This window comes from Musa acuminata, chromosome BXJ3-8, assembly GCF_036884655.1.
Source record: "Musa acuminata AAA Group cultivar baxijiao chromosome BXJ3-8, Cavendish_Baxijiao_AAA, whole genome shotgun sequence".
Taxonomy (NCBI): Eukaryota; Viridiplantae; Streptophyta; class Magnoliopsida; order Zingiberales; family Musaceae; genus Musa; species Musa acuminata.
Genome location: NC_088356.1, coordinates 37,599,839 through 37,616,143, shown reverse-complemented (window position 1 = coordinate 37,616,143; position 16,305 = coordinate 37,599,839). Strand labels below are relative to the sequence as shown.

Below are 16,305 nucleotides of genomic sequence, written 5' to 3'. Positions count from 1 at the left end.
CGAGGAAGTCGGGAGGACGACCAACGGAGATATCGGAGAGATGTGGACGGGCGATTCTTCTTGTGTTTTCCTTTTATTTTTTTTGGGTTTCGAAAATTGAATCCAAGAAGAGGATTATGTCGAATCCCGATGTTGGTTTCGATCGAATCATAGGGCTTTAACGTCGGGTGGGTGGGTGGGTGGATGAAGGAGAAGATGTCTCTTTAGGGCTCCTTGGTTGCTCGAGATCCTCTTCTTTTGTTGCCTTTTGGATCGGTGAGTCAGTCGTTTGTTTTCTTGCTCAATTCGTGCTTATTCTTTTGCACTGATGGCCGAGGTGGCTCGAACTTGAGCTTTCTAATAGAGGTTTTCAGAGCTTAATGCATAGACACTTGCGGATTCCATTCAAGATGAATGACATTGCTAACTTTGAGGATTCTGGCATAAACGAGAAATATTTAATCACTCTTTTCTTAAAGATGTAGAACAGGTTGTTCTTGCTAGTTTACCTTATTCAAGAAAAAGGGAATGTTTGGTACCAATCGGAGTTTATATATGTTGTTTCTTCTCGATTAGGAAGGCTAGAGTTTAGTAGAATGCTGCAGTCTCAATAGATAAGAAACACATATTTGAGATCCAGGCTTTATAAATACTCGTCATATGCCAGTCTAGAGATATTAAATGCCATTAATTTCATGTTGGTCTTGTAATCTGTTGCTTGAAAGCTACGTTAATACTTGATGGTAGTAAAATCTTTTGCTTTTTTAAGGTAGGTGACTTGATTTCTCACATCTGCTTTTGCTGTGAATTATGTATTTCGTCAAGATTGATGTCTCTGTTGTTTGTTGTTACTTAGAATTACAAACTTAGAACAACTTGATTAATGAAGTGGAACTCGTATTGTTTATATACAGCTTAGGAAATCTTTCAGGCGCACACCATGGCTCCAAAGATAAATCATGGTGAGGGACGGACTAGGAACTCATTATCCTTAATTGTTGTGATCGGTCTCTGTTGCTTCTTCTATGTTTTGGGTGCGTGGCAACGGAGTGGTTTCGGGAAGGGGGACAGTATCGCTCTACAAATTACTAAGCAGACGGCATGCACGGACATTCAAAATCTAAATTTCGAGACCCACCACAGTGGGTTAGGCAGCCTGAGCGATCTTGGTGATTCGGAAACAAAAACATTTGAGCCTTGTGATGATCGTTACACCGATTACACTCCTTGCCATGATCAAAATCGAGCGATGACCTACCCTCGAGACAACATGATATACAGAGAGAGGCATTGCCCATCTGATGAGGAGAAACTGGATTGTCTTATACCTGCCCCCAAGGGTTATGTGGCACCTTTCCCATGGCCTAAGAGCCGTGATTATGTTCCCTATGCTAATGTCCCTTATAAGAGCTTGACTGTTGAGAAGGCTGTTCAGAACTGGGTTCATTATGAGGGTAATGTGTTCAGGTTTCCTGGCGGTGGGACTCAATTCCCTCAAGGTGCAGATAAATACATTGACCAACTTGCCTCTGTCATTCCAATTGATAATGGGACTGTCAGAACTGCACTAGACACTGGTTGTGGGGTATGGAACATCTCTGTTTATACATCTGCTCTCAGCTCATCTTCAACCCTTTTGTTCTTATAATTTAAACTTTTGTTTAGAGGGACATGGATGAAGCTAGTATTTTTGGCCTTTGCTTTGATTTTGACTGTGTTGGTGATATATATTTTTTCAGGTCGCCAGTTGGGGTGCTTATTTATTTAAAAGGAATGTATTAGCCATGTCGTTTGCACCAAGGGACTCACATGAGGCACAGGTACAGTTTGCACTGGAACGAGGTGTTCCTGCAGTTATCGGCGTTCTTGGATCAATTGAACTTCCATACCCATCTAGAGCATTTGACATGGCTCACTGTTCAAGGTGCTTGATTCCATGGGGTGCAAATGGTTAGAATTAGTTACATTAAATCTGTTTTTTTGTCAAGTTCATTCATTTGTTCTCGATTTCTTTGCAAAAAGCTCCGTTCTCTAATTGATTCTGATCCTTTTTCTTACACTTTGTTTTTGGTCTTCTTTCTCTTCAGATGGAGTTTACATGATGGAGGTGGATAGGGTTCTCAGACCTGGTGGTTATTGGGTGCTCTCAGGTCCCCCAATCAACTGGAAAGTTAACTATCAGGTCTGGAAGCGCACAAAGGACGATTTTGAGGAAGAACAGCGGAAGATCGAAGAAATCGCCGAACTTCTTTGTTGGGAGAAGATCTATGAGATGGCTGAATTTGCCATTTGGAGGAAGAGAATAAATGCTGAATCCTGCACTCAGAGGCAAGATGAAATTGGAGTAAATATATGTGAAACAACAAACCCAGATGATGTCTGGTAAGTGATATTCTCTCTAGCCATTGTAATTCTCAAACAAATGCTAGAGTGTTGAAGATATGTGATGACTGCAGTTGTACATTGGATTTATGGTATAAGTGGTTAATGAGGAATGCTGCCTTTATGACGTTATTCTCTCCTTAATGATTCAGTCTCATAATTGAATTACTTCAAAAACCTGGATTCATTGTGATATTCTAATATTCTTCTTTTTCTATTAGAAAGATTAAGAACAGACTTAATACAAGAAGAAGAATAATTCACAGCATATCCTAGCTGTTTAAGGTTGGTTAGATAGATATTTTCCCGCTGTTGATCTCTTTTCAGGGAAACATAAGTAGTCAAAACTGAGAGTATGCAAATATATCATGTTAATTTTTGTTCATGATCTCGAATGTGGACTATAAGTGGTCATTTAGTACATCAGTTTCGAGTTGTGACTTAGAACCCCACAACTGAAATCCCAAAAAGACATCTTAGTGATTTTAATCATCTGTTCAACATGTGCTTTGTCTGTGAGCAAAGCACTGATTTAAAAAAGAAATGCACTATATGTTTTTATACTGTTGTACATGATATTATGATATTAAAGTAGCTCCAGTGAAATGGGATGATGTTAATGAACAAAAGTAACATGACTGATGAGTCAACACGGTTAGGTCTGTAGGTCGATGTTGGGAGCTTCTTGTGGGGTGAGTATGATGATGAGGTGGCCGCGCCCTCGGAAAGGAATGTTGGTCGGTGTTGGTCGGGATCTGGGCCGGCTCACTACTCTTCTTTGTGCGATTGAAGGTATCTTCTAGGTCGAGATGTTCGTCGCTCGGGGGTGTCCGCCTTCCTGCAAAATGGCCTTCGTCGGGTGCTTCCCGACTTTGGCCCCTCCGATGAGCAAATCAGTGGAGTATTTGATATCGAGTTTTTTTTTCTCCTCTGGCTGGGCGTCGGTCAAGGGTTTTTATACTATTGTGTTAGGATTGGTTGCGCCTCGGTTCGGTGTGGCCGCTGACCCTTGTGGGATAGGATGGCTTTTCTGACGAGCTGGTGTCTTGGGGGATGCCTGAGCGGCGTCAGACGGCACCGCCCTGAGCCCTTGGGATAGTCGTGTCACATAGTGTCTTGGTACGGAACCTAGCTTAACGTGCATCATGAGGTTCTGATAGCGTGTGGCGTTGGATTCTGATATTGGTTGGGACGTGGCGTGTGACATCGGTGATGACTCATCTAGGGGTCAAAATATGCCTTATCACTTCTCCCCCCCCTCCAAGGCGTGTCGCTGGGTCCCTAATGGGCCGGGAGACATGCCTGGGGCTGAAGGACGCAATTATGCCGGTTGCCCGCGCGGGGAAGCTAGATTGACTCGTCGGGGGGCGGTTTTAGAGGGGCGGTGCCCTGTGATTTGGATAGGATTAATCCTGTTGATCGAACGGTGGGGACTTGATAAGGCAATACCTAAATGTCAAAATTGGCCAGACAAGACCTGCGGAGCGAACCCGATGTGTCTCAGTTCAGATGACGGGTTTCGCATGGCTCGGAGCTACGGTTGCCAAGTTTGCAAGTCGGCAAGCGAATCGAGGTGGCTCGATTTAAAGACTTATCAGGGGGGCGAATCGGAGTCGACGTGAAGCGGCTTGGATAACGGGTTAGGCCGGTGATTCGGGCGCTAGATCGACCGAGATGTGACTCGGGAATAAGATTGGTCGTGAGGTGTAGCTCGAGCAATGGATCGGGCCTGTGGGCCGAGTGACCGAATCCGGTTCTGGTTCCGGTGCCGACGGGTCGCAAGTTGGGAGCGATCGGGAGCGACCCGGGCAAGAAACGAGCCTAGGGACCGAGTGACTCCTCTAGGCTATGGATTGAATCTGGGGACCGAGTGAGTAAGCTCGGTTCCAAATCAAATCTGGGGACCGAGTGGGTAAGCTCGGCTCCGAATCGAATCTGGGGACCAAGTGAGTGAGCTCGACTCCGATTGAATCTGGGGACCGAGTGAGTAAGCTTGGCTTCAAATCAAATCTCGGGACTGAGTGGGTGAGCTCGGCTATGGATTGAATATGGGGACCGAGTGAGTAAGCTCGGCTCGGAATTAAATATGGGGACCGAGTGAGTGAGCTCGGCTCCGGATTGAATCTGGGGACCAAGTGAGTAAGCTCGGCTCTGAATCAAATCTAGGGACCAAGTGGGTGAGCTCGGCTCCGATTGAATCTGGGGACCGATTCATACCTGAATGCTGAATGCCGTCGCGCCACGTGGCGGGTCGGGCGGAGCGTCACAAGGCCTGGCGAGAAACTTCATTTAGAATGGCCTTTCGGTGGGGGGTCTCGGGTGATGGGATGCCTCTGGTGGGAGTTCCGAGGCAGGCGAATCTAGCATATCCGAGGGGTTGCGACTAGTCTTTAATGTCGCGACTGTTCCTCTCCTCGGGAAGCCCTAATTACCGCCCTGCCGTGGGTTACTCGCCTTTTATAATCCCCATACAGGGCAGTTGCCATCACCTTCGCCATCAGTCTTTCGTCCCGCACTTCAGCTCTTTCTTGCAACTCCGCCGTTCTCTTTGCTTCAATCCCTCACCCCGGACCCCGGGCTTCTTCCTCGCAACTCTGAGGTTGGGATGTCTCCGTCTTCGTCTTCGTTTTCGTCTTTGTCTTCGTTTTCGTCCTTGTCTCCCTCTCCTTCTCCTTCTCCTTCTCCTTCTCCTTCCCCCTCTGCAAATTCCCGGGATGAGGTAGTGAGTGTGTCTTTGGGTAGTGCTTCCTCAAAGGCCTCAGAGGGTTTAGCCGCACTTGAGGCCCTCAAGTTATGGCACGACATGGACTCGGTGGTGATCGAGGACCTTTTGAAAGTGCTCTGGGATCGCTACCGCATCCCGGAGTGTTACGGCCTGCATGCCCCTCGGCCTGGGCAGCGGCCGTACGACCAGTTTCCCAACGGTTTCAGGTTAACCGTGGGGGCACTCGAGGCGGGGCTGCGGTTCTCGGTGCACCTTGTTATTAGGGATTGTCTTCACTTTTGGAGGATCTCCCCCTCCCAAGTGTTGCCAAACTCCTAGTGCTACTTGGTGGCTTTCATCTGGGAGTGTCGAGGGGCTGGGATCGAACCGTCCCGACCCCTCTTTCTGGCTTGTTTCCGCCTAGGCAGGGGACCAGGCGGGTATTACTTGATCGCCCGCAACGGTTTTAAGATCAGTGATGCGCCCTACAACAACAAAGGTTGGAAGAGGCATTTCTTCTATATTAGTTGTGATCAAGAGTGGGGCTTCAGCACCAAGTGGGCTTTTCGGACCATCGATAATGCCCTCCCGTCGCCTTCTGCTGGAGACGCAGTGGTCGTGGATCGTCTGAGGGGTATCCTGTCCTCTTCTCAGGCAATTAAGGAAATGATCGAGGAGTGGATGGTCGAAGCGGAGTTGAGCCCCGCCACCGGGGGTATGGCCATTCATATATAATGGATTGTTTGCTCGTCCCAAACCATTTGACCGCTGCCTATTTTGTAGAAATGGTGGATCTGAGATCGATGAAGAAGACGGCTAGCGCCAAGGCCGTCGAGCCCCCGTCTCAGGATGGGGAGGGCTCTGGAGGCGGGGTTGTCCCGTTGGAGGGCACGCCGAAGAGGGCGCCGACATCACCAGCATCGGAGCACCCTCTTAAGAAGTCGAAGATGGTGGCTCGGAAGATGCTCGCAAGCCGGGCCACCCGCTCGAGCGCCTCCCTGGAATCGCCCGGGGCTACTGCCCAGGGGGAGGGCTCGGGGAGTGTGAAGGGGAAAGGGTCGGTTGGGTCATCCGACAGCGACCCTTCCAAGAGGGCGCCGACGTGCCCCTTGCCGGTATGGGAACTATGCCGCATCTATTCCTGGGTTGAGTGTGGGCACTACCAAGCCCAGCGTATGACCGATCTTTTGGCCGAGGAGCCCGGGGCCCCCTATGCCGCTCGATGGCCGACTCTCAAGGCCGACAGCCATCTCTGGGGCGATGGGCTAATCGCTCAAGAATTCGTCCGAGGGGCGTTGCACCCAAGCCTGGCCAAGGACCTCTACAGCTCCACTTCTGAAGTGCTGGTAGAGCGGGTGGCCAAGTTGCTCATTTGGGTAAGTAATGGCTTCCTTCTCGTACCCAATCCCCTCTTTCTTGGGTGCTGACATCGATCCTCATGCAGAGCCAGCACTACGGTATGGCGTTGATCGACCGGGTCCTCGACACCGGGCAGGTGATCGGGCGCCAGTTGGAGATCAACACTGCCCTCTGGCTGGAGAACCTGGAGTTGCGAGACAAGGGGGGTCTAGAGGCTGTTGCCACGGCCAAAGAGCGCGCCACGACACTGGGTGAGGAGGTGGCTCGTTTGAAGGCCGAGCTGGAAGAAAGCCGGTCACACATCCGTTCACTAGATGACGAGCTACTGACCCTCTCCCAGGATGTCAAGACCGCCAGGGTGACGGCCTGGGCTGCAGAGGAGGCCCTAACGGAGGAGTGGCTGGGGTTGCCCAAAAGGGTTGAGGAGGCGATCACCGGATATAAAGTGTCCCTCGGGTTCAAACGTGGGTTGGTGAGGTCGGGCCGGGTCATGTACGAGTATGGGTACCGGGTGGCTTGTGCTCGCTTCCGGGCGAAGTACTCGGACTTGGAGCTAGAGTCGGACTCGTTTGTTGACAACTCAGTGGATCAGGACGTCGACATGCCGGCGAACGTCCCCTTCGATGATGGGCCCGCGACTCCTCCGTCGAGCTAGGGGCTGTGCCCCCTCTCTTTTTGTCTTTTGCTCCGGTCAGGCTTGGGGCCGTGCCGCCCGACTGCCATGTGTATCTCCTCAATCATTAAGAAGCACTTTTATTTTGGAATTATGACTCGCTATTTTCCCCAACCATGGGTGCGCGGGCCCCGTATATCTTTTTTGCATCCTGACCTGCCTCCTTTTGGGTAGAATTTCTTCAGGTTTGCTGCATTCCATGTTCTCGGCAGGGGACTTCCCTCCATAGTCTCGAGTTGGTAGGTCCCCTCTTGGACCATGTCATAGACTCTATAGGGGCCTTCCCAGTTGGGTGTGAGCTTTCCCTTTGCTCGGGTCGTGTCGCTCACTTCTGCACTTCGGAGGATGAGGTCCCTGATCTTGATCGGGCACGGGCGGACCCGTCAGTTGTAAATTTGAGCTGCCGCCTTCTTATATGACAAGATACGCAGATGTGCCTTAGCTCTCCCTTCCTCAAGGAGATCTAGGTTTGCTCGGAGCCCCTCCTCGGAGTCTCCTTGCTCGTAATTGGAGGTGCGCAGGGTCGGGAATAACGTTTCGGGTGGCAGGATCGCCTCGGTCTAGAACGCCAGGCCGAACGGAGACTCCCCTGAGGTGGTTTTGGGAGTCATTTTCGTTGCCCACTGGACGCTCGGAAGCTCGTCCACCTAGGCACCATGTGCGCCTGAGATTCTTCTCTTGAGGCCTTCCATAATCGCCCGATTCATCACCTCAGTTTGGCCGTTAGTTTGGGGGTGCGCGACCAAGCTAAACTTCAACTGGATCCCATATGACTGGCAATAGGCCTTAAACTTAGTGTTGTTGAATTGAGTTCTATTGTCGGTGACGATAGCTTTCGTGATCCCGAACCGGGTGATGATATTATTCCACTTGAAGCTCTGGACTTGCTTCTCGGTAATGGAGGCCAAGGGTTCGGCTTCCACCCACTTCATGAAGTAGTCGACCCCGACTATGAGAAAGCATTGCTGACTCAATGCTGGAGGGAAGGGTCCAAGGAGGTCGAGGCCCCATTGGGCAAAGGGCCAGGCCACGTCCATCGGAGTAAGGGGAACGGTTGGTTGGTGCAGCAGTCGAGTGTGCCGCTGGCATTGTGGTCACTGCTGCATGTATGACATGGCATCCTGGCACATGGTTGGCCAGTAGTATCCTTGCCGGAGGGTTTTGAAAGCTAAGGTTCGTCCCCCGATGTGCTCCCCACAAATCCCCTCATGAAGCTTAGCGAGGACCACCTCGACTTCTGATGGCACGAGGCAGCGTAGGAGGGGTTAAGAGAAGGCCCTTCGGTATAACTTTCCGCCGATGATGCAGTACTAGACTTGAGTTTGCCTTAACCATCTCTTAGCCACCGGGTCGTCTGGCTCCCCTCCCCCCGCTTTGTATCGGAGGATCTCCTCCATCCAGCTCGGTGATGAACTCGTTTCGGTGACCTCATGAGTCGCTATTGTCGAGACCGCTATGGACTCAGTAGCTGGGGCCGACCTCGGGCCGCGGGTGGAGGCTGATATGGCCAGCGCATCAGCCCGTGTGTTCTGCGGCTAAGGTATTCTGGTGACTGAAAGGCGGTTGAATCGCTGGGCGAGTCGCTTTGCCTCCATTAGGTATGACACCATCATTGGGTCTCGGGCTTCATAGCTTCCATTAACGTGTCCCATTACCAGCTGGGAGTCACTGAAGATTTCAAGGTCACCTACATGCATCTCCAGAGCAAAGCGTAGGTCGTGGAGTAGCGCATTGTACTCGGCCTCGTTGTTAGTGGCTCAGAATTGCAATTAGAGTGACCTCTCGTAGGTTTCTCTCGACGGATCTTAGAGGAAAAGCCCGGCCCCGGTCGCTTCAGAAGTGGACGAGCCATCTACATGCAGGGTCCACGTGTTCTGATCATTCTCCCGCCCCACAGCATGGTCCTCAGGGGTTAGCTCGAAAATGAAATCAACTAGTGCTTAAGCTTTGATGGCAGTCTTGGGGGAGTACTGAATGTCGAATTCGTTGAGCTCGATCGGCCATTGCAGCATGCGACCTAATGCGTCAAAGTTGGAGAGGATCTATCGTAGTGGTTGGTCGGTGATCACTTTGATTGGGCTTGAAAGTAGGGTCACAACTTTCGGGCCATCTTGATAAGAGCGAGAGCTAACTTCTCGATCGGGGAGTACCGTGCCTCGGGCCCCCCGAGGATATGGCTGATGTAATGTATGGGTAGCTACGCCGGTGGTATCTCCCGAATTAACACCAAGCTGACGGCTTGTGCCGAGGCCACAAAGTAAAGACCAAGGGTTTCGCCCGGCTCGGGCGAGGCGAGTCGGGGCAAGCGGGCGAGGCACGCCTTTAACTTTTCGAAGGCTTCCTCGCACTCTGAAGTCCAGGTAAAGTTGTCGACTCGTTGCAGAGTCCGAAAGAAGGGGAGGCACTTATCACTTGAACGTGACACGAACCTGCTGTGGGCTGCCAACCTCCTGGCAAGTCGCTGCACCTCTTTGGCCGAGCGGGGGGAGCGCATCTAGGTAACGGCCTGCACCTTTTTTAGGTTGACGTCTATCCCTCACTAGTGAATGACAAAGCCAAGGAACCTCCCCAAGCTGACTCCGAAGATGCACTTCGTAGGGTTCAAATGCATGTTGAACCACCTGAGCGTTTGGAACATTTCCGCCAGGTCGGCCAGGTGTGTTCTTGCGACCTTGCTCTTTACAATCATGTCTCTACATACACCTCCATATTCCTCCCGAGTTGGTGCTTGAAAAGTTTGTCGACCATCCTTTGGTAAGTCGCCCCAGCGTTCTTTAGGTCGAAGGGCATCACCTTGTAATAATATGCCCCTCAATTGGTGATGAAGGCAGTGTCTTCTTGGTCTTGGGTTGCCATCCGGATTTGGTTGTAGCCCGAGAATGCATCCATGAATGTAAGGCGTTCATGGCCCGTGGTGGCGTTGACTAACTGGTCTATCCTGGGGAGTGGACAACAGTCCTTGGGGCATGCCCGGTTGAGATCGGTGTAATCAACACACATCCTCCAACTTCCATTAGGTTTTTTAACGAGGACAACATTCGACAGCCATCGGGGGTATTTAACCTTAGTAATGAATCCGACCTTTATAAGGCGATCGACCTCATCCCCGATCGCCTTCTGTTAGTCGGGAGCAAACCTCCTCGGTCTTTGTCTCACCGATCGTGCCTCGGGATCGATGTTGAGCCGGTGTTGGGCCACTTCTGGGTCGATCCCGAGCATCTCCTCGGGGGACCACGTGAATATGTCAGCGTTCTTCCTTAGGAAGTCAATGAGGTGGAGCTGGTCTGCTTCGTGGAGCGTGGCTATGACCTTGACGGTCTAGTCGGGACGACTCCTCTTCAAGGGTACCTCAATGAGTGGCTCGGGAGGCTCCAGCGGCCTTTGCGATACGGGTTCTTCATGGGGATTGGGAACCAAAGCTGGGTGCGATTTTCTTGGGAGAGTAACCGTGGTGACGTAGCATCGCCTTGACTCCCCTGGGTCACTTCGGGCCTCCTTGATCCCTGCCGAGGTCAGAAACTTGATGGTCCTATGGTAGGTGGAAACCACCGCCTTTATCTTGTTAAGCGTTGGGAGACCGAGGATGACGTTGTAGGCCGAGGGCAAATCGACTACCATGAAGGTGGTCATTATCGTCTTCGCCCTCGGCTCCTCCCAAATGGTGAAGGGGAGGACCGTGGTCCTAAGCGGGGAGATGGAATCCCCTGTGAATCCTGTGAGGACTGACGTCATAGGGGTAAGGTCTCCCTCAGTCAAGCCAAGCTTCTTGAAGGCGTCGAAGTAAAGAACGTTGGCGGAGCTCCCGGTGTTAACCATCACCCTCTTAACTCGGGCATTGGCGATCTAGATGGAGATCAGTAGAGTGTCGTCATGGTGGGAGCGCTCGGCCTCCCCAGCCTCGAAGGTGATTTCAGGCTCAAGATCGGGCCAAGGACGTTTCTCAACAGTGCTGCGGGTGTAGGCCTTTCTCACCGCAGAGCTGTTGCCATCGGCCGCTGGTCCCCCGGAGACTCTCAACGGGTCCCTTGGGGTGTGGAGTCGCCTCTGGGGATTTGAGGTAACGTCCGAGGTGATATCTCCGAATCAACGCCTCTATTTGATTCTGGAGGTCACGACAGTCCTCCATGTCATGATCGTAGTCCCGATGGAACCTGCAATATTTAGACCGATCTTTGTGAGTGGCCTTCATAGGACGAGGTTGTTGCAAGAGACCTGTCTCCTTGATTTGGGGGAAGATCTCGGTGCGAGACGTATTTAGGGGGAGAGGCGGGGGCCTCGGGAGTGGTAACTCTTGCCGGCCGAGCCCGTGGCGGGGTGTCGCTGGGGCTGCTGAGGTCGTTCCCCGAGACAGTTCTGCCCTTGGCCTTTTGCCTTCCATGTGCCTCCCTGCCACTAGCGCCTCGACGGCGACGTACTGGTTGGCGCGTTGTAGCATTTCGGAAATGGTCGCTGGCGGCTTCTCGATCAACGACTAGAAGAACCTCGAATGCTTCAAACCCATCAGAAAGGCCTACAAGATTAGAGAGGGGTGAACATCCGAAAACCCCTGGATCTTGGTGGCAAAACGTGCCACGAACTGAGAGAGTGACTCATCTTCGTGCTGGGATAGCGCGAGCAGGTTGGTCATGGAAGGCCTGGGTCATGTGCTGGTGAGGAAGTTTTGCTCGAACTCATCGGCAAGCTGGCCGAAGGATGAGACTAAGGATTGGCGTAGCCAGCTGAATCATGTTCCTGCTGACCCCCTTAGAGTGGTTGGAAATGCCCGGCACATCAATGTATCAGAGGTGTCGTAGAGGGCCGTTTGGGTCTAGAATGCGGAGACGTGCTCCATGGGATCAGAGCCGCCGTCATGTCTCCAATGTCGGTAGCCTAAAGTTGAGGGGTATTGGCTTGTCCTGTACTTCTTGAGTGAAAGGGGACCCTCCCGAGCCACCTTCACTGGACTCGCTCCGTGATTTTTGAAACTCGCGCTGGAATGCGTCTAGGCATTGGTTGACATGGGACAGTTGGGCCCTAAGTGAGTCGTCCACTGAGTCGGACGATATGGTGTCATGCTCGAGATGAGGTAGCGTGGCTCGGTAGGGTGTGGGTATGTTCTGCCCGGGAGGACCTCTCGGGTCCGTCGCTTGCTCTTGGGCTTCTCTGATCCTGACCTGCTCCCCGCTTCGGGGCTGCCGGGTCAGGTCGGTTGGGGACGTCGCTAGTCGCATGATTTGGGGAATGATTGGAGCGAGCGTCTGCATCATGCCTGCCATGGCCTGCACTTGCTTGGTTAGGCTAAGGAACGCCTTGGGTGTCACAGCCAAGGGCCTTGTGGTGAGCCCTGGGGGCGATAATCCCAAGTCATTGAACAAACACCAGTAGCGATCCGATGTAGAAGCCGGGATCCCCCCATCTTCGGGGGTGGGGAGGGTCTGACTTTCTGGCTCGACGGAAGGGAGGTTAGTCGGTGGTTCTCTCCCGGGGAGAACTCCTGTCAGCTGCTCCTACGACATTGGCCCTCCTTCTAGCGCCAAAATGTTAGTGAACAAAAGTACCGTAGCTGATGAGTCAGCACGGTTAGGTCCGCAGGTCGATGTCGGGAGCTTCTTACGGGGTGAGTAGGATGATGAGGTGGCCACGCCCTCGGGAAGGAATGTTGGCCGACGTTGGTCGGGATCCGGGCCGGCTCATTGCTCTTCTTTGTGCGATGGAAGGTATCTCCTCGGTCGAGACGCCCACCGCTTGGGATTGTCTGCCTTCTTGCAAAATGGCTTTCGTCAGGTGCTTCCTGACTTTGGCCCCTCCGACGAGCAAGTTAGTGGAGTATTTGATATCGACTTTTTTTTTTCTCCTTTGGCCGGACGTCGGCTAGGGGTTTTTATACTATTGTGTGAGGATTGGTTGCACCTTGGTTCGGTGTGGCCGCTGACCATTGCGAGATGGGATGACTTTTCTGACGAGCTGGCATCTTGGGGGATGCTTGAGCGACGTCAGATGGCACCACCCCGAGCCCTTGGGATAGTCGTGTCACATAGTATCTCGGTACGGAACCTAGCTTGACGTGCGTCATAGGGTTCTGATGGTGTGTGGTGTCGGATTATGATATTGGTTGAGACGTGGCATGTGACGTTGGTGATAACTCATCTGGGGCCAAAATATGCATTATCAGATGGTAAATCACATATGCCTGCTAATGTTTCTCCAAGTTGTTTTTGTACATGCACATATTTATTTCTCCCATAGCCTCTTTCATATTTTGGTGATGTTAGGTACAAGAAGATGCAACCTTGCATAAATCGGTATCCTGAGGTTGGTAATCCTGAAGAGTTTGCTGGCGGTGAATTGAAGCCATTCCCTCAGAGGCTAAATGCTGTTCCACCTAGAATATCCAGTGGTTCTGTGCCAGGATTCTCAGTCAAATCTTATCATGAAGACATCAGACTATGGCAAAAGCATGTCGAAACTTACAAGAAAATAAATGATTTACTTGACACTGGAAGGTACCGCAACATATTGGATATGAATGCACGTTTGGGTAGCTTTGCTGCAGCAATTGAGTCTCCAAAATTGTGGGTGATGAATGTTGTTCCTACAATTGCTGAGATATCCACTTTGGGTGTCATATATGAGCGTGGGCTAATCGGCATATATCATGACTGGTATTTATTTGTTGATTAATTTTATTAAGAATTTAAATTTTCATAAGAAACATGCTGAATCTTAACTCCACTGACGAATTTACTATTTCTATCAAACTTATATCTCCTTTTAAACTTGCTCAAATAGCAAGCCTTTTACTTGTGGGAATTGCAATTATCCAAAGAGTTATTTGTTATCTATTCTTCTCGATGGCCTGCCTATGTTTGACTGGTTCAGTTTTGCAATATAGGTTTTGATTCGTCATGCTCGCTTGTTTTTATTATCATATGTTTACCAAGTCAAGATATATCTGGACTTTAGATCGTTACAAACAGTGTAGAAGTTTGTACTTCTGAACCTTGGATCTTCTTTGCTGTTAGCTGTTACATTGTTGACCTTAGGATCCTATCATTTAAGTTTTTTCCTATATACAAACACATAAAAAGGGCTTATACGCTACAGCCAAACCAACAGAGACCTTAAATTTCCAACTTAGCATTAATATGCAAGTACGGTAAAATTCTCCAGTCCAGCTATAACCAAGGAAGATCATAAGAGTTTCTGTAACACCTAGAAGGCCTGTGATCTGTTACATTGGTTTTAATTAAACCTTGTACATCCAGGAAGCAAATTGTTGGTTGCAAAGCAATATTATGGTGTCGGCTTGCTGGTTTTAATTGAAAAGATTTGGTAGCTGCACTAAATTGTCTGCTGTGGCTTTGAAAAACATTTTCTAAATATTATTTGTGGCCTTCTATTATTTATCTTACTTAAATATGAAGTGAGTCGACTTCAAGTTTTACTACATTACTTAATGGATTCGAGATGATTTGGAAACCATTTAACATGTACTTTTTCTGTATATATTGAAATCACTATATTGAAGCATATGATTTTTCCAATTTTATGAAAAATATCTATTGTTTACTTGTGTTTTATTACTCTTGTCCTTTAAACTTGTCATTACGTGTTCTGTCTTCAACCTTTTAACTTTTTGCTTCTTGGTTTAGGTGTGAAGCGTTTTCAACATACCCAAGGACGTATGATCTCATACATGCCAATGGTGTTTTCAGCTTGTACCAGAACAAGTAAGTTCATGTTTGGGTTTTGGGCAATCCCTAATGACATGATGGTTTGCACACGTCCACACGAGATGGGTCTGTGGACCAAAATGAGGTTTAAAGATTTCATCCTCATGCTATGATAGAATCTTTTACTAAATTTACATGTTTTATGCAATCATAACAGATGCAAAATGGAAGATATTCTTCTGGAGATGGACCGAATTTTGCGGCCAGAGGGTGCAGTCATATTACGTGATGATGTTGACGTTCTGATGAAGGTAAAGAAGATGGTTACCGGTATGAGATGGAACACTAAGTTGCTTGATCATGAGGACGGTCCCCTCGTTCCCGAGAAGATATTGGTTGCTGTAAAGCAGTACTGGATTGGTGGAAGCAAAAGTGACGAACAATGAGGTTGGCAAAGCATTTGTGCATACCTTTGATCCTGGAATGAGCCTCAACTTGCCGCAATGCTGCCATCAAGTGGGTTCACCAGCATTGACTTCTGACTTCAACCTCAGGTGGCAAATTCTTTGGCTAGAGTTTTGTGACCATGTCATTTTGCTCTAAGCCTTTAGCTTTTCAACTACTGAAATTTTCCTTCATCACTCTTGTGTTCTTTCATTTATTTATTTTTTTCCAGAGAAAAACGTAGATGCTTCCTTCTAATTTTCTAGCTCTTGGTTCGTGTAAGATTGAGGTTACAAAACTACTGGTGTTTGTGTATCCTCTTGATTGTGTCACTGGGTAGGATGAATTTTGTTTTTTCAGTGATCTTGTTTTCCTTGTTAGAACGAAATTCTACTGTAAGCCAAATTGACGACCATCCTACTTGAGATCCTGACAGGTTCTCCCGGCAGATCTCTTAGGAACATTAACTTGATTCTTGCATCTGTGCTTGTGATGATACTTAAGGAATTTGGTTGCTAAGTGAAACTTCGACATTGATAATTAGGTTTCTTAAAAGTGGATATATACATTGACGGGGTTTTCAATGTGCTACTTTTTATTATTTCAACAACAAATATAGTCAAATTTGATCATTACCCTATCAAAATTGATCCGACCTTCCCTGTTTGTTTGTTTCAATCTCGTTGTATTGATTCAAAACCTCGAGCAGAGCTGCTTGTGTAGTTTAAGTAGGAGGGTTTCAAGTTCATTTATCTCTTAACTATTGACCGCTGCAATATCGTGAAGCAGCAACAACAATGGGGAATAATAATCTTTAGCCACTGCCTCTAAATCCTCTCCTTCGATCCCATAACCAACACCTTCAAGCGTGAGCCTTGATCTTGAACTGGCCACGAAGATAATAAAAATACAGAATCCCTCTCGTCATGTCACGGTCCTAGACCTTGATGAAGTAACCATTAGAGACTAAGCCTATATGAAAAATTCATCGGCAAAGCCCCTTTTTTGGAAGTCATCAAGGCGAGGCTCTTGCACTCTCGAAGCTACAATCTCATTAGGGATTCATAGTCGCTAGTTATAAGTGTTATACAAGCCAATCACATGGGTGATGA

The 16,305-nt window shown here is 49.3% G+C and overlaps 1 protein-coding gene across 1 annotated transcript; it reads left to right on the top strand.

Moving 5' to 3' along the window:
• The first annotated feature begins 899 nt into the window (after positions 1 to 899).
• Positions 900 to 15,324, top strand: LOC135644683 (probable methyltransferase PMT2). The gene is made up of 6 exons (XM_065162484.1): positions 900 to 1,564; positions 1,719 to 1,929; positions 2,067 to 2,361; positions 13,349 to 13,738; positions 14,729 to 14,806; positions 14,967 to 15,324. Exons 1-6 carry the CDS (start codon positions 920 to 922, stop codon positions 15,193 to 15,195), a joined length of 1,848 nt encoding a protein of 615 aa, XP_065018556.1. The 5' UTR covers positions 900 to 919; the 3' UTR covers positions 15,196 to 15,324.
• Positions 15,325 to 16,305: the final 981 nt, after the last annotated feature.

Coding starts and splice junctions, on each gene's coding strand:
- LOC135644683 (XM_065162484.1), top strand. CDS start 920: ATGGCTCCAAAGATAAATCATGGTGAGGGACGGACTAGGAACTCATTA. Junction 1,565..1,718: donor CACTAGACACTGGTTGTGGG/GTATGGAACATC, acceptor ATATTTTTTCAG/GTCGCCAGTTGGGGTGCTTA. Junction 14,807..14,966: donor TTCAGCTTGTACCAGAACAA/GTAAGTTCATGT, acceptor CAATCATAACAG/ATGCAAAATGGAAGATATTC.